Source organism: Megascapheus bottae, chromosome 26 (assembly GCF_031878675.1).
Source record: "Megascapheus bottae isolate mThoBot1 chromosome 26, mThoBot2.hap1, whole genome shotgun sequence".
NCBI lineage: Eukaryota > Metazoa > Chordata > Mammalia > Rodentia > Geomyidae > Megascapheus > Megascapheus bottae.
Genome location: NC_143534.1, coordinates 17259186 through 17282295, shown reverse-complemented (window position 1 = coordinate 17282295; position 23110 = coordinate 17259186). Strand labels below are relative to the sequence as shown.

At 36.8% G+C, this 23110-nt stretch overlaps 1 protein-coding gene and 2 pseudogenes across 1 annotated transcript in view; 2 read left to right on the top strand and 1 right to left on the bottom strand.

Moving 5' to 3' along the window:
- Window positions 1-23110, bottom strand: part of Gpr158 (G protein-coupled receptor 158) — a 231767-nt gene that overhangs the window by 195275 nt on the left and 13382 nt on the right. The window contains 1 exon segment of the mRNA XM_090319031.1: window positions 12910-13015. Coding sequence (XP_090175157.1) covers window positions 12910-13015 — 106 coding nt within the window.
- On the top strand, window positions 5450-6091 carry LOC150046013 (nascent polypeptide-associated complex subunit alpha pseudogene; annotated as a pseudogene).
- Window positions 18296-18515, top strand: LOC150046012 (NADH dehydrogenase [ubiquinone] 1 subunit C1, mitochondrial pseudogene; annotated as a pseudogene).

Sequence of the window (23110 nt, the reverse complement as noted above, 5' to 3'; positions counted from 1 at the left end):
TTGTGAAAATGACAATCTTGCCAAGAGCTATCTACAAATTCAATGCAATACCCATCAACATACCAATGTCATTCTTTAAAGAAATAGAAGAGGCAATCCAAAATTTCATATGGAATAATAAAAGACCCCGTATAGCAAAAACACTTCTTAGCAGAAAGAACAGCGCTGGAGGAATTTCAATTCCAAACTTTAGACTCTATTACAGAGCTATAATTCTCAAAACAGCTTGGTACTGGCACAGGAACAGGCCTGAAGACCAATAGAATAGAACTGAGGACCCAGATATTAAACCACAGACCTATGGCTACCTAATCTTTGACAAGGGAGCCAAAAAAATAGAATGGAAGAAAGACAGCCTCTTCAACAAGTTGTGCTGGCAGAACTGGTTAAGCACCTGCAGAAAACTAAAGCTGGATCCTTCTTTGTCACCTTGCACTAGAATTAACTCCAAATGGATCAAAGACCTGGAGGTAAAAGCTGACACACTGAAAACTCTACAGGAAGGAATAGGAGATACACTAGGCCTCCTTGGCACAGGTCGAAACTTTCTTAATAAGGACCAAGAATCACAACAAATCAGAGAAAGGCTGGATAAGTGGGACTGCATTAAACTGCAGAGCTTTTGTATGGCAAAGGACATAGCTAGTAAACTAATCAGGAAGCCTACAGAGTGGGAGAAGATCTTCACCAACCAAACAACGGACAAAGGCCTCATATCTAAAATATGTCAACAACTCAAAAAATTGAATCACTCCAAAACTAACCTCCAAAGTAACAACCATCCTATTAAAAAATGGGCCAAAGACTTAAAGAGACTCTTCTCTGAAGAAGAAACAAAAATGGCCTATAGACACATGAAGAAATGCTCAACATCTCTGGTCATAAAAGAAATGCAAATCAAAACAACTCTAAGATTCCACCTCACTCCAGCTAGAATGGCCAGGATCAGGAAAACGAATGACAACAGATGCTGGAGGGGATGTGGCCAGGAGGGATCACTACTACACTGTTGGTGGGAGTGCAAACTCGTTCAACCACTATGGAAAGCAGTGTGGCAGTGCCTCAAAAGGCTAAACATAGAACTCCCCTATGACCCAGCAGTTCCACTACTTGGCATTTACCCAACCATCCAGAAACAAGGACATACTAAACCCACTAGCACAACAATGTTCATTGCAGCACTATTCACCATAGCAAAGATATGGAACCAACCTAGATGTCCCTCAGTTGATGAGTGGATCAACAAGTTGTGGTATTTGTACCCAATGGAATTCTATGCCGCTGTCAAAAAGAATGACATCGCCCCATTTGTTCGGAAATGGAAAGACTTAGGAAAAATCATATTAAGTGAAGTAAGCCAGACTCAAAGGAACTTAGGCTCAATGGTTTCCCTCATTCGTCATAATCAGTAGAAATCTTGGGCTCTACTAGCAGAGATTTGCAATAGAGCAAAATCTTGATACATAAGGACATATAATGTGAAGCTAATTGAAAGGACCTCCAGGATAGTGAAACAAAGGCCATATAATGAATGATTGTTGTCCTTAATGTACTATGTTGTCTCTCATCTCCTTTGCTATCCCTTGGTTATCTCATATTGGTATAGTATCTCACTTTGTTATCTGATATATTGAATTTATTTGTATTTGGATATTTGAAATTTGATAGGGAAGGGGGGAAAACCAAGACGGGTGGGGGGTGTGGGGGGGGAGGGAAACGGGTACCAAGACATGAGAAAGGGTATCAATGTATGTGAATTAATGCACCTTCTATCTGGCAAATATCATGTAACCCTTTTACTAATTACAATAGAAAAAATATATCATTGATGTCCTAAAGACCAACAACTGCCAACCCAGACTGATATATCCAGCAAAACTAGCATTTACATTTGAGGGAGAAACAAAAATATTTCACTCCAAAGAGAAGCTTTATGAATACGTGCACACTAAACCAGCGTTACAAAAAATATTAATTAATCGAGAACAAATTGTAGAACATCAACAACTGCCATCAAGAAGCAATTATCTATAATTCACTAAACACAAAAGGGGAGAAAAAGAGAGAGAAAGAAACTTAGAAGTAAAAATAAATAATAACAATGGACACTGACCACTTCTCCATAATTTCCCTAAATGTAAACGGACTGAACAATCCAATCAAAAGACACAGAGCAGCAGCCTGGATTAAGAAGCACCACCCATCCATATGTTGCCTCCAAGAGACTCACCTCACCGCCAAAGACAGAAACAAATTCCAAGTGAAAGGATGGAAAAGAATTTTCCACTCCAATGCACCGTGCAAAAAAGCAGAAGTAGCAATCTTAATCTCCGACAAAAGTAACTTCTCAGTAAAATCAGTACATAAACATAGAGACAGCCATTACATATTAGTAAAGGGTACAATCCATGCCCATAATATTATAGTTATAAACATTTACTCCCCCAACACGGGGAGCACCCAAATTTGTCAAACAAACTCTCTTAGAATTACAGAACAAGATAGACTCAAACACAATCACAGTGTGAGACCTCAATACACCACTCTCAACAAACAACAGGTCAACTCAACAAAAGTTAAGCAAAGACACCATCGACTTAAACAACACCATAGCCCAGCTGGGCTTAATAGATATACACAAGAGTCTTCCACCCAAAGGGGAAACTTTTTACATTTTTCTCAGCAGCACATGGAACACATTCCAAAATTGATCATATAATAGTTCATACAGAAAACCTAAGCAGATACAAGAGGACTGATATAATCCCATGCATTCTATCAGACCACAGTGGAGTCAGATTAATTCTGAACAATGCAGTCAAAGTCAAAAAACATTCAATCACTTGGAAACTGAACAACATACTTCTGAATAACTCCTGGGTAACAGATCAAATCAGAAATGAAATTAAAAACTTCCTTGAATGTAATGACAATCAAGAAACATCACAAAGAAACTTATGGGACACAGCAAAGGCAGTTCTAAGAGGCAAATTTATCGCACTAGGAGCGCATATTAAAAAGACAGAAGAAGAGCATGTAAATAACCTTAAAAAAAACTGAAACACCTAGAAGAGCAAGAAAAAGTTAATTCTGAAACAACTAGAAGTACAGAAATAAAAATAAAATCAGAAATATCAGAGATTGAAATAAGATCTACTATACAAAAAATTGATAAATCAAAAAGTTGGCTTTTTGAAAGAGTCAATGAAAACTACAAAAGCCTAATGAAAGAAATTAAAGAGGACACCAGGAAATGGAAAGACATTCCATGCTCATGGCTACGGAGAACTAACATAGTGAAAATGGCTATACTGCCCAAACTGATATACAAATTCAATGCAATCCCCATCAAAATCCCAAAGACATTCTTTACTGAAATAGAAGATATAATTCAAAGATTCATATGGAACAAGAAAAGACCTAGAATAGCCAAAACAATTCTAGGCAAAAAGAGCAATGCTGGAGGTATTACAATACCAGACTTCAAACTCTATTATAGAGCCATAATAACAAAACCACTTGGTATTGGCACAAAAACAGATCAGAAGATCAGTGGAACAGAATAGAAGACCCAGAAATAGAACCACATACCTATAGGCAACTTATATTTGACAAAGGAGCCAAAGATATACAGTAGAACAAACACAGTCTATTCAATTATTGGTGCTGGCAAAACTAGGCAGCCACATGCAGAAAACTAAAAATAGACCCTAGCCTTTTGCCATGCACAAGCATTAACCCAAAGTGGATCAAAGACCTCAACGTCAGATTGGAAACCGTGAAACTGCTACATGATAAAGTAGGAGAGACTCTGGAACTCATAGGCACAGGCAAAAGATTCACGAACAGAATTCCAAGGTCACAACAGATAGGAGAGAGACTCAATAAATGGGACTACCTAAAAATAAAAAGTTTCTGTACAGATAAAAACATAGTCGCAAAATTAGAGAGACAGCCAACCAACTGGGAAAAGATATTCACCAATAATACATCTGACAAATGCTTAATATCCAGTATCTACAAGGAACTCAATAAATTAATCCCACCCAAACCCAATAAACCACTCACTAAATGGGCAAGGGAACTAAAGAGAGACTTACCAGAAGAAGAGATTAAAATGGCAGAAAAGCATATGAGAAAATCTTCATCATCTATGGTCATAAAGGAAATGCAAATAAAAACAACCCTAAGATACCACCTTACCCCAACAAGAATGGCCAAGATTTTGAACTCAAGACAATGACAGTTGCTAGCAGGTTTGTGGAGAAAAAGGAACCCTGCTGGTGGGATTGTAAACTAGTTCAGCCACTCTGGAAAGCAGTGTGGAGGTTTCTTAAAGAACTGAAAATAGACCTTCCCTATGATCCCGCCATACCACTACTTCTGGGCATCTACCCTGAACATCATAACCCAAGATATTATAAGGACACCTGCTCAGCTATGTTCATCTCTGCACTATTCACAATAGCCAGGAGATGGAAACAATCCAGATGCCCTACTGCAGATGAATGGATACAGAAAATATGGTATATGTACACAATGGAATTCTACATAGCCAACAGACAAGATAAAATAATGGCATTCACAGGGAAGTGGATGAATCTAGAGCAAATCATGTTGGGTGAGACAAGTCAAGACCTAAGGAACAAAAGGCACATAGTATCCTTAATATGTGGCTATTAAATCCAAAGAGTACAAGATCGAGGACTCAATATCTGTATACCCAATGCTATGGAAATGGTAACGGAAATATAAACATAACTATATAGATATAAAAACCTATGACTCTATAGACATGTTTTATTTTCTAAAATTAATATGTTTCTATAACATACAAACCCTTAGCCTAATTTTGATTAAGTTCTAAATACTAAGTCCCAGTGATTTTAAATAGAGATTCCTTCCTTGAACACTTGTTTGTTAAACCTGTCATTTAAAATATGATATAAAAATCAACGTTAATAAAGAAAAAATATGAAAAAATGTCTTGCATGATTATCATATCAAGTATATTTTTAAAACTCACTGGCAGCAATCAAGTGGTAAACTAAAAAGAGTGAGTTGCAAAAGTCCAACAAGCTAACACAGGAGAAGTTACGTGCTCCTACCATAAGAAAAAAAAAAGAGAGGAGAGGATTAATACGTCGGATGATGGATATGTGAAATGATAGATGTACTACTTTGCTTGAGGTAGAATTGCATTTAAATACATGTTGTGGGCCAGGAATGCAGCCTAGTGGTAGAGTGCTCACCTAGCATGCACAAAGCCCTGGGTTCGATTCCTTGGTATCACATACACAGAAAAGGCTGGAAGTGATGCTGTGGCTCAAGTGGCAGAGCATTAGCCTTAAGCAAAAAGTGTCCAAGGAGGGTCTGCTGCACAAGCTTGGGGCACGCTCTTGCCAGTTCTCTCTCTGCTACCACCTTGGCTCCGTGTTCTTTGCACAAAATGCCTGGCGAAGCCACAGAAACTATCCCTGCTACAAAGCAGGAGTTGCCACAGCACCAGGCTGAGACAGGGTCTGGAACAGAATCTGACAGTGATGAATCAATACCAGAGCTCGAGGAACAAGACTCCACACAAGTAGTCACACAACAAGCCCACTTGGCAGCAGCGGCAGAAATTGATGAATTGCTTTACTGACTTGCCAGTCAGTAAAGCAAAAAAGAGTCAGAGTGAAAAGAAGTCATGAAAAGCTAGGTCCAAACTGGGTCTTCAACAAGCTGCACGAGTTACTAGGGTCATTTGTCATCACAAAACCCAATGTCCGCAAGAGCCCCGCTTCATATACCTACATAGTTTTGGGGGAAGCCAAGATTGAAGACTTATCTCAGCAGTCAGTTAGCAGCTGCTGAGAAATTCAAAGTTCAAGGTGAAGCTGTCTCAAACATTCAAGAAAACACATAGACTCCAACTGTACAAGAGAAGAGTGAAGAGGAAGAGGTTGATGAAACAGGTGTGGAATTTAAGGACATAGACTTGGTTATGTCACAAGCAAATGTGTCAAGAGCAAAGGCAGTCCAAGCCATGAAGAATAATAGTAATGATATTGTAAATGTTATTTATGGAATTAGCAATGTAACCAAATGAAAACAAGGAAACTTTGTGTGTGTGTGTGTGTGTGTGTGTGTGTGTGTGTGTGTGTGTGTGTATTTCAAGAGGGTAGCTGAAGCTTGGTTTGAAATTTGTACTGCTTGTATTATTAATAATGCTATGGTTTCTTGTTGGGATGAAAAAAAGTGTCCAGGACCAAGACATGTGAAAGGGTATCAATATATGGGAATTAATGCACCATCTATCTGGCAAATATCATGTAACCCTTCCATTAATTACAATAAAAAATATATGAAGAAAAAAAAAGAAAAAGAGTGTCCAAGGACAGTGCCTAGGCCCTGAGTTCAAGCTTCAGGACTGGCAAAAGATAAAATAAGACAAATAAAATAAATAAATACATAAGTACATCTAAAAGTATATATATATTAAAATCATTTCAGAAGGAAAGAAAAAAGAAAGTGAATAAATAAGATATACTATAATTTTTAAACTATTATAGTTATTAAAGAAAAGCAAGAAAAATGACTAGGAAAAAATCTGTCAGATCTAGTAAGAACAAGAGAATAAAACAGATATATGAGATACTTAGGTAAAAACCCATAAAGCAGCACCAGTGACTGGACATGAGAGGAAAAAGTTGGAAGGGTAAAAACATACTACACTACAAAGCACTTTAATTTATAGCTCAAAAGTCTAACTGATTCCGAATCAGGAGAAAAGTGAAGCATTTCCTTGCAACTCATCCCCTCCTCCAATCTACCCTTAAGCTACCACACATCCCTCATTGTGGCACAGGTAACAAAATATCAGTATGTGCTGCCAAGTCATTAGTTCAACTACTTACTAAAATGGTCTAGTCTTTCATTTAAAACAACAAAGATCTTGGGATCTGAAAACTATTATAATAAAGGAATAAAATACCAAACTGACCTTCCATTTTGTACATACACATGGCTATTCATTTGGTCCTAAGACTGTCTTCTGTCTACACCACAAATGAAAATTACAGAATTCAATCTGCTCATTAAAAACAAAAATTAATTAGCTGCTAACAAGAATACCAAAGGACAGGCATAAAATGTCAGACCAATCTTAAGAAGAAAAAATTGATTTATATGTTTATAATTATTGATGTTGAGTATCTTACATATTAAAACTGTGAAACTAAAAATTAATTCACTTAATAAACAAGCCTTTAACATTTTAATATATTAAAAGCAACTATATTTTTTAAATAGCAAGAAAGGTATTACTGTTTCTCATTTCTGTAAATCATTATTTTAGTGTTTATTTATCAAACAATTAAATTTTCAGCTTGTTCTCCATTCAGTTTCAATATTACATCTTCTAAAATCTTTGTACACTCAAAAAAAATGAGAGGTCAAAAGTAGAGTGATGACTTAGAATTGCCATAAAAATAGTTTTAATTTCAGATTTAGAATCTTGAGAACTCACCAGGGTTCCAAGATCTCACTTTTGGAAACAACTACATTGGACAAAACATATTTTAAAAGGCAACAATGAAAGTAATTTGCAGACAAGCATGAAAAAAGATCCATAAGCATGGTTGCATAGCTTATGAATTCTCGGCTTCTGCAAACTACAATTATAATAGAGTCAAGCCTGTAGAGACCATTATCAATTATTTTACGATTATGTAAGTATAACATAAACTAAAAAGATTCCTCCAAATGATCATGGAATTGTAAGCAACAGCAAAGAAAAATGACTGTGTGCACAAAACAGAGATTGTACGTACAAGCAACAATAAAATCTACTAAGATAATTACATAATCAAGATTAGGTCATGGATTCACTTCATTACAGTAATTATGGTAAGATAATAGAAAGCATTGCTGAGGGACAGCTCTCTTTCCTGAAGAGCTGTTAAAATAAAGTAGATAACCACATATTCAGAACTATGTAAACTTCCTAGAGATAAGCATAATTAAGAAGCTTAAACTCTCCCCCAGTCTCTGAGGATTTTTATCCCACTAAAATAGACTGTGGTCATCTGACATTTCTCTCTGCACATTGTTCTACTTCATTTGTAATCACTGCTATGAGTTTTTTTCTGTGCACAGTTCTTTGGTTTGTTTTTTTTTTTCTTTAATGCCTCTGTTTTCAAAGGCTTCTTGTTCCACTTCCAACTCTATTCTCATTTCTGTGTCATCTAGAACACTCACTCTTGCCTAGTTCTCCATATACCTACATGTGAGTGTATATTTTGAAAAAAAACATAAATCTTACTCACTTAGCCGTAATCTTAGGCATTTTAGAGAATAGCAACCCAAATCACGAATAAGCTAAAAGACAGGAAGTAAGCACATGACTTCAAATGACAGAAGAAAACATACAGCTGGGCACCAGTGGCTGATGCCTATAATACTAGCTACTCAGCAGGCTAAGATGTGAGGATTGCAGTTCAAAGCCAGCCCAGACAGAGAAGTCTATGAGACTCTTACCTCCAATTAATCACCAAGCTAGAATTGGAACTGTGGCTCAATATGTACAATGCTAGCCTTAAACAAACCACTCAGGGACAGCATCCAGACCCTAAGTTCATATCCCAGGACTGACACAAGCACATTACTTTGATGGCTAAAAGTATTTTCAAGTTAATCTCCATTCTTTTTCTGTTCCGTTTGTGTCACCACCACTCACTAGTTTCCTCTCAATCTATAAGCCCTGGAGAAGGAAAAAATCTAAATCATAACCCTTCTTGAGAAAATACACATATATGACTTTGTAAAGATACCAAGAAAAAAATAAGATGATAAATAGGGCTTTTTAAATTTTAGAGCAGAGAGGGCTATCAAAGAAAACTTTTACTCTTGTATAATATAGTCAGTTAAAGCCTTCTAAATCAGCCAAGGGCTGCAGCTAAGCAACATGATTTTTCACTGTGCTCAAAGAGGGGCTGTCAAGCATCAGTAGTCTCATTTCTCACCAAAAGCTTTGACAAGTTTCCACTGTATTTTATATAACTGTAGCAGAGGGAGTGCCAGATTAGATCTTATTTGCTATCATAATGGGATTTTTGCCACATAAACTAATGATGCAAAGTTATATTTAGCTCCCAAAAACTCACCCCCAGGAACTCACTGTATATTCTGATTGCTTCTCATACCTCGAACTGGATAACTAGCAATTTTTCTGCTGCTGAATTCAACAAAAGCCAAGTCTTCATAGGTAGATTTTACCTTTGATTGGCTCCAATATAAATTTATCTACATAGTCCAGATCTGTTCAGGAACTTCACATTTCAACAGACATTCACTCACCAAACTGAAAAGGCAATCAAGCTGGTACTGTGAACACCAGTGTACGCAAGTTAATCCTCTTACCCCAACCTAGCCTTTGCCCTACACTATAAATTATAGATCTCAATCCTGATTTCTAAGCCACAGAGAAACTTAACAGCATCATTAGTGTTTTATCCTCAGCAACAGTCTAAAATTTACTCATATATACTATCATGAATGTAGACATTCCCACTGGCATCTCTTGTTCACAACGAGTTGTAATCCTCCATATTCACTCCCTTTCATTTCTGTATTCTGATTTTATTTGTGAATTTGCTCTACAAAGAGTGAATCCTTTCCCTTAACACAAGCTTCTTAAATGTTGTCTAGACAAATGCATAGTTTTTCACCCACCTTCATCCCTTGGATCTTGTTCGAGATTCGCCATTACTAACATCTCAAGTTATAATGATATAGTAAGTTAAGAGTACCATGGCCGGCAAGAAACTCCTGCTGCCACCATACTCACACTTACAAGATGAGATCACTTTCGTATGGATCCCAACCTAGATTGGTGAGTTTGCCTCAGCCTCTTAGGAATTTATTGCAGCCCCGTAAAGAGCTAGGTTTTCTATCTCAAATAGAAACACAGCATATTCACCTTGAATAAAGAGGCAGCTCTCTCCTAATTCATTCTAATTCAAATACTTTAAGGTCCTAACATTAAATCAACAGGTTCAGCAAAGTTGGTGATACATTTCAGTGACGTAAAATATAGACAAGAGTGTCATTCAGAAGCAGACACCAAACATCATGGCCTTAGAGTAGCTGGGAAATGTGTTTATCTCATATTCTAAAGTGTCCAATTACCCCAAAAGGCAAAGAAAAGGCAAATTAGGATTTTTTTAATCAGTTGTATCCCCAGTTATCCCCAATATTATATTCTGGCTCAAATTACCTCAGACTTGTAATATATTGACAAGTAAATATCATTTTATTTTCCTTCTCATTTCATTCAAATTTATCAGTCTTACGGCACCAACCCAAATGCATTTACTGAATGGCTAGAAATGAAATCTGATAAGCTAGCTTGAATTGAGGTATGAATGCTGAATAATGGTTAGCTTGACTATTAGCTGAGAGAAAAATCACAAATCTTCAGTTTGGCATACACAAAGCACATCAAATGTAAGAATGCAAGGAAAGGCTAACAAAAGGATAGAAACAACTCATGATACAAAGCAACCATTACTGACAGCTGCCATCTTCATTGTTATTAACCTCAACATTTTAGACTTTCAAGTATTGAAAGGAAATACAGAAAGTGGCATTCCTTATTCTTTATTGTGGATACATCCATTTGATTTTGGTGGGTTTGTTTATACTGCCAATCTTTAAGAATGAAGGTCTCTGAACTCAGTAATAACTTTTTCAGCAGTTACCCTCTCCCATGTTTCCTCCAGCTTTCCCTCCCCTCCTCAAATCTCCTCCCCACAAGCTGTAAAATTCATTTCCAACAGTGTCTTGTGATGTCACTGTTGTAGCCACCCTTTATCCTATCACTTCTGTGATTCCCCTTTCCTTCCCTAAAACAGATGAATATACGTTCATGCAAGACAAAGAGTATGGAAGTCAGAAACAGTAACCACAGGGAATAAATCAGACCAGGGTGGGGGAAGGGGGAGAAATTCCAAAGAAATAACTGTAAACTAATAAAGAAAACCAAAGCCACCACAAAAAACCACTCTTATTTCCATATCACAGAAATCATTTTGATCATCAACATTTTATGTGGTCATATATACATACTATTGGGCTATTGTGAACCTCTGCTAGGACTATCCTAGGCATATACTAATTATTACACATGAGAAAAACTATGAAGCCCATGTTTCTGTAAGTCTGGCCTATTTCACTTAATACAATTTTTCACAAGTCTTTTCATTTTCTTATGAATGAGGTGATGTCATTCTTTCTGATGGAAGCATAGAATCCCATTATTTTTGTCAAGAAAATCTACTTGGGCTCCATCTGGCCCATACTGTTATTTAGTAAGAAAAAGATCTGTCCACTTTCATTTATTTATCTTTTGGCAATACTGGAATTTGAACTTGCGGCCTCAAGTTCAGATTACTAGGCTTGTGCTCTACCACTTCAGTCATACTTCTAGCTATGCTTTTTTGCCCATTACTTTTGAGATGGAATCCAGCAAACTGTTCTCACAGGCAGACGTAACAATGACTAATACTTTTTGTTGGTCATATGATTCTTTATTATAGTTCATTTAATCCATTTCAGATTTTTTTGGTACACTATATGATACTGTGAGAGTAGCCTGGCAAGTATATATTCATGTACCAAAAGCTCTAACAATATCAGAACATTTTCCTAAATGACCTATATAAAATAGAAGTAAAGAGGCAAAGGTAAAAAGATATACTTTTTTGCCAGTCCTGGGGCTTGGATTCAGAGCCTGAGCACTGTCCTTGGACTTTTCTCAAGGCTAGTGCTCTATCACTTGATCCACAGAACCAATTCCGGCTTTTTCTGTGTATGTGGCACTGAGGAATCAAACCCCGGTCTTTGTGCATGCTAGGCAAGCACTCTACCACTAGGCCACACTCCCAGCCCCAAAAGATACACTTTTTAATAATGGTAAGATTTTACCACATTTCCAAAAGGTTAAGTAACAACACATTCCTATCAAAAATGCATCAGCACTTTGTATGTTATGTGTGTGTATATGTGTGTGTATCCAACATGTAAATTCTTGTACTTTGGAAACTGTATGAAGACTTTTTTTTAATAGGGCTGGTTCATTTCTATATCTCAAAAATTAATATATTCCTGAATTGGGCCCTGGCTTCAAATCCAAGTACCACAGTAAATAAATAAATACTGATTAATATCTGTAAGATGATATCTATTCAGAAAAATTTCCATTCTGGCTAAACTGTAACATCAAGATGTTGATTATGGAATACAAAATCAGTAAGATAACATCATATTTCCTCTTTGAAACTACAAAAAAAATAATGAGTCTTTATTCTGAGGGAAAGAATAATCTTATTTTCAGAAATATGATCCTGTTCCTTATCAAATTAAGTATAGATAGGAGCTGAATACTGAAACACACACACACATACACACACACAACTATACACAATCCCCTTCCAAGTTCATGCATAGTTTTTCTTTGCAAAATAGGCCTGTCATACCTTCTCTGTTATCGCATAGAATTATTTCTGAAAGAATCCCATCAGTGTTACAATAAGGACTTTACTCTAAAAAAAAATGTGAATCATCTGGTTCATCCTCTGGGATTATCTTCTTACTTCATGGTCATTTTAAATTTCCATGTTCATTTTGAAGACTAGGATCACACTTTAAAGTCAACCTTTAAATATAGTCTTCTTTTTGGTCTCCAAAATGAATAGTCCTTCTTTCTCTATTAATTTTTTTCTGCTCCTTTTTCTGTTCATTTGGCAACATTGAGATATGCCCCCAACTTTTTTCTCAATAGGATTCTTCTTGTTCACTCATTCTCAAATAAAGCATTAAAGTAAGCTACCTCTGAGCATCTGATTTCAGAAAATCACATGTTCTTACCTCTGAATTGTTAAGGTGACATTTATGAGTTCCTGAAAACCAGCCATCACTTGAGCATTGGTCAATGTCCACTTTCTGAAGATTTATATCAACTTTCATGACACCCCTAAAATTGAACAAAATAGAAAAAAATTAATCTGAGCCTTTACAATTTCTAACTTTGTGTTCTGTCATAGAAATCAGACAAACCGGGCCAGGAGCATGGTCTAGTGGTAGAGTGCTTGCCTAGCACTCAGTACCACATATATAGAAAAAGCCAGAAGTGATGGTATGACTCAAGTGGTAGAGTGGAAGGAAGGAAGGAAGGAAGGAACCAGACAAACCAGCAGAAGAAATGTACTAAAATTTTCCAAACTGCCCTCTCATATTTAACCGAAATATAAGCAAAGATACAAAGTCAGCAAGCAGAAAGTTTACCTAAGCCTCAAAGACAAGTACTCTGTATTGTTGATTGTCTTTAGCTCCTCATACAATGTCTACATACTCAATAAATTTGAACCCAGATCATACTACTATGGGCATGGCAAAAACAAAAACAAACAAAAATCCCAACAACCTCCTCTCTGAAATAATACCTGGCCCCCAAATCCTTTCTAGTAAAGTAAACCAATTCCTCACCTCTTTCCTTCCTTCCTTTCTTTCTTTCTTTTCCCTCCCTTCCTTCCTTCTTTTTTATTTTTTTTTTTCGGTCATGAGGCTTGAACTATGAGACTAGGAGCTGTCCCTGAGCTATTCAGCTCAAGGCTAGTGTTCCACCACTTTGATTCACAGCTCCACTTCTGTTTTTCTGGTGGTTAATTGGAGATAAGAGTCTCTCTGACTTTCATGCCTGGACTGGCTTTGAACCAGGATCCTCAGCTTTCAGCCTCCTGAGTAGCTAGGATTACAGGTGTGAGCCACGGGCGTCATTTTTTTTAATGTTAATTCCTATTACAGAGTGAAGTACAGGAAGGTTGGAAGTGCATAAGAAAATAAGCTGTTCTTTCCTCTGATCACAATGACTTTAAACAGTTATTTAGGTCTTCCAATATCACACACAAACAGAAGCATCTCATCTACAGAAACAATGACTAATATTTTTTTCTTTTAAATCTAGGAGCAAAAAGACCCTTAGCCATTTGTGAAATCAATTAATAGAATTAAAATTCCTCCATTTTTCCAACCAAATTCTCTATATTTCCTAAAATCCATCCCTTCTATTTTTCATTAACAGCAACATTTGTAGAAACAGCTGATCTACCTGATTTTATTAAAATAGCTGTCCTTTGGATTTTAGTAATATAAATATTCTGTGCCCTGGTCCCAGAAACCTAAAAGTTACCAATGAGTTTTCCAAAAACTTGAGTAGAGCATAAACATCCAACTAACATTAAAAGTAAAAATGTTTTTTCAATCCCACACCCCAACTTAAACTTGTTTAATATATAAAACATAAAATTTGCCACAGGGCTTGAAATGTGACTTAGTGGTACAGTGCTTGGCTAACATGCATGAATGAAGCCCTGGTTTGATTCTTCAGAACCACATAAACAGAAAAATCCAAAAGTGGCCCTATGGCTCAAGTGATAGAGTGCTAACCTTGCACAAAAGAGGCTCAGAGACAGTGCCCAGGTCTTCAGTTCAAGCCCGAGGACTTGCCAAAAGAAAAAATCACCACAAATTCCTCCTTTTGGCTCTTAAAGCCATGAAGTACCCACAAACTTAAAAACAAAACTTAAAATTTTTCAAATTAAATTTAAAATATGAAGAAAACAAGTAATTTTAAATTTTGACAGTACTAAGTCAGTTCTCAAAACTAGAATCTGGCACTTCTATTTTACCATGAATTATGATTAATTTCTCACATTTCTTTTTTCTTTTCTTTTAAAAATCTACTGTGAAGTATTATGGAATGGCTTGTTAGTCTATAATCGAGGGTGAATAAATTACTTTTTTCTTCTGTTAGTTTAACAAAATCCTGTGCTATTTATGGCTAATGTTCTCAAAATAGGCCCCAAACCAAACAGGACTACTAAACTTCCAGCCAGATTTTGGTTATACAGATAACCCACAGTATGTTTAATTTTTTTCAGATGCTCAGTAAAATAAAACCCCCAAAACCTGCAAATCCTTCAGGATAATGTACTCCATATAAAAATACCATTGTGGCTTTGACACTATGAAATAAAAGTTCATATAGAAAGTAACTGGATTCCCAGGTGACCTATTGGGGGCTCGTTTTTTTTTTAATTTTTTTATATATTTTTATTGTAATTCCAAGTGACCTATTGTTTTTAACCTAGCTCAGTCCTTTGTTCTTTCTCAATTCGTACTGATTATCTGTTTTGACCTCATTATTTTCAGAGGTTATTTTTCTTAATATTTTAAAGACATAAGTGTTCATCTGCAGTGGACATGAAGGTTAAACACATATCCTGCTCTCAAATAAAATTAAAATGGATGACATTTTATAACGCATTTAATGGAGAAAAATAATTCACATTCATATTTTGGAGACTGTGGAAAACCATCATTCAGAATAATGAAGGGATCTGGTGAATGTTTTTTTGACTTCCTTCAACAGAGGTTGTACCAATCCTTAAGCCCACTTCTGACTCTGTGTCATGCTCTTTAGAAAATAATAGAAATAGAAAAAATATAGAAACTCTTTTCATTTAAGAAACAGTTACTGAGAGCTTGAAGAAAGGGGAAATGATTGTGAAACTCAATTCTAGCATGGAATATACAGATAATAAATAAAGGTTATAATAATTAAATTTAGCCAGTTAATGGTGACTCACAATTACAACCTTAATACTCAGAAGGCTGAGATCCAAAAGATTGGAGTTCAGGCATCAAGACTCTATCTCCAAAATAATCATCAAAAACGTGCACTAGAGGCATCATGGCTCAAGTAGTAGAGTGCAAAACAAGAAAGCAGTGAGGTCCTGAGTTCAAACACAGTATCAGTTAAATAAATCAGTATTTAAAAAAAAAAACCTCATATAAAAATATCACAATGAAATTCTCTCATATTATAACTCTGTGTTATGGCTCACACCTGGAATGGTAGGTACTCAGGAGGCTGAGATCTGGAGGTGATGGTTGGAAATCAGCCTAGACAGGAAATTCTTGAGCCAGAGTAGAAGGTATGGTTCAAATGATAGCATGCCACCCTTGGGAAGTAAGGCGCAAGGACAGTGCTACGCACAAAATAAATCTTATTTACAGAGTGTATGTAAGTGTAAACTAATGAAAACAATTCTATTTTCTACCATAATCCCTAGCAATAAATGAGGTCAAGTTTTTCTCAACTGTCCTCAGCACAAAGAGTGCTTAAGTCACAGAACTGTGAAATCTCAGAAACTTCCTGCTCCCTCATCATCAGCTTACAAGAGGCTACAAAGCGTTCTGGAAGTTTCCTCCATATAACTGGCTTCAGAAGAGGCTATTCTAAAAAGCAGCCCTAACCCAGCCTTGCACACAGACAGGTAACCGAGTCACCAACTTCCTTCCAGCAGGCTTTGAAGCCATCTGGGAAAGGCTGGGTTGGCAAATGCAAACCCCAGAGGCAATGAGGTGAGGCCAGGGCCTGAGTTCATCCGCTGGGAAATCAAGCACGAGAACTCCTCTTCCTCCTCTTCGTTAGCGCCGGGCCTTGGCGCCCTCTGAGACCTGTAGAGCCCTGGAGGCTGGGCCACAAGCTCCCTGAAAGGAAAGCCAGGCTTTGGGGGACTCCGGGAAAATGCACCTCTGTGGGGTTCAGTAGTCTGCTGAGATAAGACGCTGACACCCACACATGTCAGACACCTTCCCTCCCCGCACAGGCTAGCCAAGAGACACTAGAAACCTCCATGGTGACAGCTCCGGAAGGGAGCCCTGGCCCGCTGGGGCGGAAGTGTTGTCGCATATCCGGATATCCGGTCCCCCCCCCCCCCGGCGGAAGTGCCGCTCTACATACAAGAGGGCGGGCCACTGGCCAAGGGGAAATGGCTGCTGTTGTGTGTCTTCAGGACAGGGGCCTGGGAAAATGGCCTCTAGAGAATGGGAAGTATGTAAATAGTCTCCCCAAAATACATGCTCTGCCTTGCTGACCAAGTAAAGGTAATGGTTTATGGGTTCTAAATTTTACAGATGGCTTAGGAGCCTTGCTGCAGAAGCAAATAAAGAGTCATTGACAGACAAAGTACATTATGACCTATGGCTCTACAGCTATTTGTGTTACAACTGCATGATAGGTGGGCACATGGAAAATAATAAATTTAGCAGCAGCCACTCTATGCCAGAATGACTAGGACTCATTTAGCTATAAACATGTCTGCAAACTGCTTTAATACATAGTACTAAATCCAGCTTCCGCTTTACCACAACCAAAAAATATCCCACATCCTAAAGTATGGATTCACATTAGAATTTAACTGCAGTGTTAACCATTGCAGTTAAAATGTTTACCTTTTTTAAGTTTTACAAAACAGCAATTGATCATAAAACCCATTCATAGTACCCATTCCAGAACTTTAGAAGATACCCATGGAAACATGGAGTCTGAATCTTAAATGCTATGTACACTGCTATCTATATAGCCTTTGAGACATGTAAATCCCAGTTCACAAAATATAAAGAGATAAATGAGACAGGATCAGAACAGATTAAGTTCTTATTTATAGATAATGTGTTCATTTATCTAGCAATAAGACCATCAGCAGACAAATATGAGAATAGTAAGATCAGAAATGTTGGTGGAAACCAGCTCAAAGAGGGAAATGTATGTATTTCTCTAAATCAGTAATATCCTGTAAAAATTTATCACCAAAAAGATTCCATTTAAAATAACAAGATCCATAATTCTCTAGTAGTTACATCAATCATGATTATACAAAGCTTCTACAGAAAAATTGTGTAAACTCTAAAGATGAATAAAAATAGATGGTATGAGCAAAATGAGAAACATTCCATGCTCTCTAAGGGGATAATACATTGTAATAAATGTCAATTCTCATCAAGTTGAACTATAAATTAAATGCACAACCAATCAAAATTCCAGATGGAAGTTCTGAAACTTGATAGTTCACATTTAATAAAAGTCATTTGGACAAAATAAAAGAGGATAATTTGCCCAACCAGCTATTAGACAGACTGCTTGACCATAATGAATATGGCTGCAAATCAAAAAAGAAGGAAGAGGAGGAAGAAGAGAAGGAAGAGGAGGAAGAAGAGAAGGAAGAGGAGGAGGAGGAGGAGGAGAAGTATAACCCTATTCGATACTATTGCATACAGAAAAGCACAAGATGTTAAAAGATTTGAATGTACAAAATAAAACTTAAGTCCATAGGCTGGAAGCACAGAATTGTTTTTGTGATCATGTATAAAAAATTTCAGGAGGAAGGGGCAGTCCCCGGCTGGCAAGATGGCGCCCTCTGCTCTGCTGTGTCCCTTCTCCCTGCTGCTGGCGCCACGCAAGGTCCAAGTTCTATGTGCGCGAGCTGCTGCACGTCCAGCCCAACTGGCCCAAGGGCGTGCTGACCTTTGCCACCACGGCCTTCCTGTGGTACAAACTCATCACACAACGTCATGAAGATGTTTTAGAGTATAAAAAAAGAAATGGAGGGGCCGGGAGTTTGGCCTAGTGGTAGAGTGCTTACCTAGCATGCACGAAGACCGGGGTTCGATTCCTCGGGACCACATGCATAGGAAAAAGCTGGAAGTGGTGCTGAGGCTCAAGTGGTAGAGCTGTAGCCTTGAGAAATCCCAAGGACAGAGCTCAGTCCCTGAGCTCAAGCCCAAGACTGGCAAAATAAATAAATAAATAAAAATAAATACTTGTTTATTCCTTAAAAAAAAATTTCATGAACAAAATCTAAAGCAGAAAATCTTGAGCAAATTTTGGATTAAGTAAATAACAAAAGGATTGTTTTGATTTTGTTCCAGAAAGGACATTAAGGACACAGGTAACTGAAAGACAATATATTGGTTGATTTAGAAGTGTCTAAAATTGACAAGGAAATAATATCTTGAATTGTAGATAAAAAACACAGGAATCATAATTTTTCTTAATGGGCAAATGGCATTTTTAATATAGAAGAGTAAATAGGACAAGCCTACAGCATATGAGGAAATAACGTAAGGTCATTAGATCCATAAATGAGCCCAAGTAAGTAGTGCCATCTAAATTCTAGGGGGGAAGAGTGTTAAAAAACGTGTTAGGAAAAAGTCTCTTTTTTTTGCCTGTCCTGGGATTTGAACTCAGGGCCTGGGCACTGTCCTTGGACACTTTTTGCTCAAGGCTACCACCCTGCCACTTGATCACAGCACCACTTCTGGCTTTTTCTGAATATGTGATACCAAGGAATCAAACCCAGGGCTTCGTGGATGCTAGGCAAGCACTCTACCACTAAGCTACCCTCACAGCCAGGAAAAAAGCCTCTTTAACAAGTTTGTATAGAGAGCATTGAAAAATAGATTTCTCTTTCTCAATCAGTATTAAAAAAATAAATGACTCAGAATGGATCAAAGACAGATATAAGACTTGAAACATACTAAAAGAAACCATAGCAAAGTACTTCAAGATATAGGCGTGGGCAATGATTTTTTTAAGAGAATTCTAATAGCTCTGGAAAAAAGAGCAAGAATTGGTAAATGGATTTCACTAAATTAAGAAAAAAAAGAATTGGAAATTAGTATACATCTGCTAGTATTCTCCTAGCAGAAGATCACAATGGTTCAACAGCTATGTTCATATTGCCATATAGGATGAGGCTAAACCAAATTTAACTCCAGGATATGGAAATAAGTGATTTATCTTTGTGATTGCTGTTCTTAATGTATTATGTGAAGTTATTTCTTTTCTCTTTTTCCCCCTTATGGTTTATCTCAGGTTGTTACTGTATCTGACTTTGGTACATGGTATATTGTATATATATATATATATGTATTTGTTTATTTGAAATAGGAAAAGGAAAGGGAAAAATAAGATGATTGGGAGTGGGTGGAGGAGGGAAAGTGGGATAAAAACATGGGAAAGGGTATCAGTGTTCAAGAAGTAATGTACCCACTACCTGACGAATGTAACTGTAACCCCTCTGTCATCACCCCAGCAATAAAATTTTTAAAAAGAAAAAGAAAAAAAGATTGGAGTTTAGTTCCAATGGTAGAACATTAATCTAGCAAGCATGAGACCTTGAGTTTATCCTCAGAAGCACAAAAGATAAAAAAAGAAAACAAGACATAACCTGGTATCTATATTGTATTCCCCCAAATTAGATAGAGTAGGATTGGGTTTGCAGGGTAATTCAATTGGATATTTTGTAGAGGTCACCCTGTGTTCAAGAAATTTTATATTGTTCTTGTTTCTAGCAGCATGCTAAACAGTTCCAATACCTCCTTCTCTTTTGCTTAGTTCTAATACACACATGCACATGCACACACACACACACACACACACACACACACACACACACACACACATACACACACCAAGAATCTCTATCCTGAGAACAGTAGCACAGTGGTGAGATGGCATGTCTTATATACCAGGATACATTGTACAAGATGTTAATTTAGATGATTTTATAAAAACCTTCTTGAATACAATGATTTCTTTAGCTGTCACTTAACTTTCAAAGATTCCGTTTTCCATTTATCCTCCTCTTTCAATTATAGTAATTAGAATACAAAGTTTTTCTTTTTTGAATTTTTCCATTTCTAAAAAAATTGCTAAATTTAAAGCAACAGCAAGAAAAATAACCAGAAATTATTAATCTAACCTCTGGTTAATAACTTCTGGTTATTTTTAATAATTCACTAGAGATACAGTTGTCATTATTAACAGCATACAATAATGTGAAGAATCAATTAAAACAATGTTAACTAAACCCAGCCAGTAATAAGTCATATGACTAATGGGAAAAGTAAACATAATCTATGAACCCTAATCTGCACAACTAAATATACCACTTAATAACCTTATGATTTAGTGCTCTTTGTGTGTGCCAATTCTGGGACTTAAACTTGGGGCCTGAATACTGTCCCTGAGCTTTTTTGCCCAAGGCTAGCATTCACCCACTTAAGCCACAGCTCCACTTCTGGGTTTTTGATAGTGCATGGAGATAAGAGACCCATATTTTCCTGCCTTCCCTGGCTTCAAACCACAGTCCTCAGATCCCAGCTTCCTGAGTAGCTGGGATTATAGGCTTGAGCCACCAGTGCCCAGCTAAACATTACATTTTAAATCCTTACGATTATACAGTTCTTTTCAGTTTTCAAAAAATTAACACATATCTGATCTTTACTATAATACTAGGTATAAAATACACAGTTGTCTGATTCATAGCTTTAGAAGACTAAGTAAAATAATCTCAAAAGTAGGTAGCTCATATCTGGAATATATTAGTTAGGAAAAGTAGCATTTATATTGTCATATGAGTCTGTTACTGTCTTATAAGTAAAAATATAGTCCATTCATACCAAAACCTAATTATTCTGCCAACTGATATAGTACATTATGATATAGAACATTAAGTCAAATTATATAAAATCAAGCTAGTAGTACTATAACATACTCAAACTTGCAATTGGATTGGGAGAAACATGAGTCCCTGGGTTTCTCTTCTGGCTCTTGCTGAATATGCCAAGAATGAGAGGTCCTGACTTCTCCACTTAGCCTATTTCTTATGGGAGGAAGTAATGTTTTCCACCTGACAAAAGGGTAGGTTTTGCTTACCATAAAAAATGCATTTTTGTAAGAGAAAGAAGTTTCATTTAAAAATTGTCATTTATTTCACTCACAAGAGCATTTTATAGGAAAACATTTCCCAATCTTCCAAGCATTTTATCTCTTCCATTAATCAAATTGTTAATTCTCATCTTCAATCAACTACTTTTTGAGATCCTGAATATATAATATCTGTATTTGGGAAGTGGCGCTTTGGCCCAAGTGGTAGCATGATAGCCTTGAGGTCAAGGACAGTGCCCAGGCCCAGAGTTCAAGCCCCACAACCAACCAACCAAAAAGAGCTGTTTGGGCCAATAATGAGCCCTTTCATCCATTTAAGCAATTGTGTTTGATATAGGTCAAGGCAAAAAAGACTAATGATTATTTTTTAAAAACTTTAGAGTTACTCCTCTAAATTTCAGAAACCTGATTAGAAATATTTTTGTGGTGGGCTTTAAACAGACAAGGAGGGTGAAGACATTATTGGCATAATAGTAGAATTTTCTTGGCTTAGCTCCATGTCAGGTTTCATCCACACTCTAAATGGGTCCTAAGTGAATGGTGCCTATAGCAGAATGCTAAGTTAATAACATAAACTGAGCACTGGTGGCTCATGCCTGTAACCCGAGATACTCATTAGAGCCTTAGGATGATCTTAGGATCATCCTTCAAAGCCAGCCCAGGCAGGAAAGTTAGTGAGACTCCAACTAACCACCAAAAGAAAAAGAGCTGGAAAAGCAGCTGTGGCTAAGTGATAGAGCACTAGCCTTGAGTAAAAAGCTCAGGGAAGTTCTCATGATCTGAGTTCAATTTCCAGGACCATCACTAATAACAAGAACACGAACAATAATAGTACAATTGTGGTCTACCTGACAACTAAGGGTAATGAGCAATCATAGTATCATGGTATTTGCTGTTATTTTTCCCTTATTAGCACATAGTGACCTATTATGCAGCCCTAAAATAAGTTCATTTTTTGGTTTCTTGTATTTCCATAAAATAACACTTCACTTGTTGTACAAATATGTGATTATCAAATGTTATTCTGCTTATTTAAAAGACCAAATTTAAAGAGGTACTTTAGCAATTTTATCTAGTTCCATTATGTAATAATAATTGATCTTCCCAAAAGATTGCCAGCTATTAATTGAAGTCTATTTCCCTACAATATAACTACTCACAAATTGATATTCATGCAGTAGTATTTGACAGAAATATGTCCTAAAGCAAGCAAATGTTCTCCTCCCCCACACCACTTGGTAGCAGACATGTCCGGAGAAGCTTGCCAGAACTGTATGTAGTACATGTGTCTTCCATCTGTCTAGCTTTTTCTACTGAGAAGTCTTTTTGGCAATCAGGTCAAGCCTTACTTATTATGGTCTTAAAAATTTCATATACAAAAATAAAAAAGTGTTGGATTTTAAAAGCAAATTATAGCTGGATAGCAGTTGCTAACACCTGTAATCCTGGCTACTCAGGAGACTGAAATAGTGGTTCGAAGCAAGCCCAAGT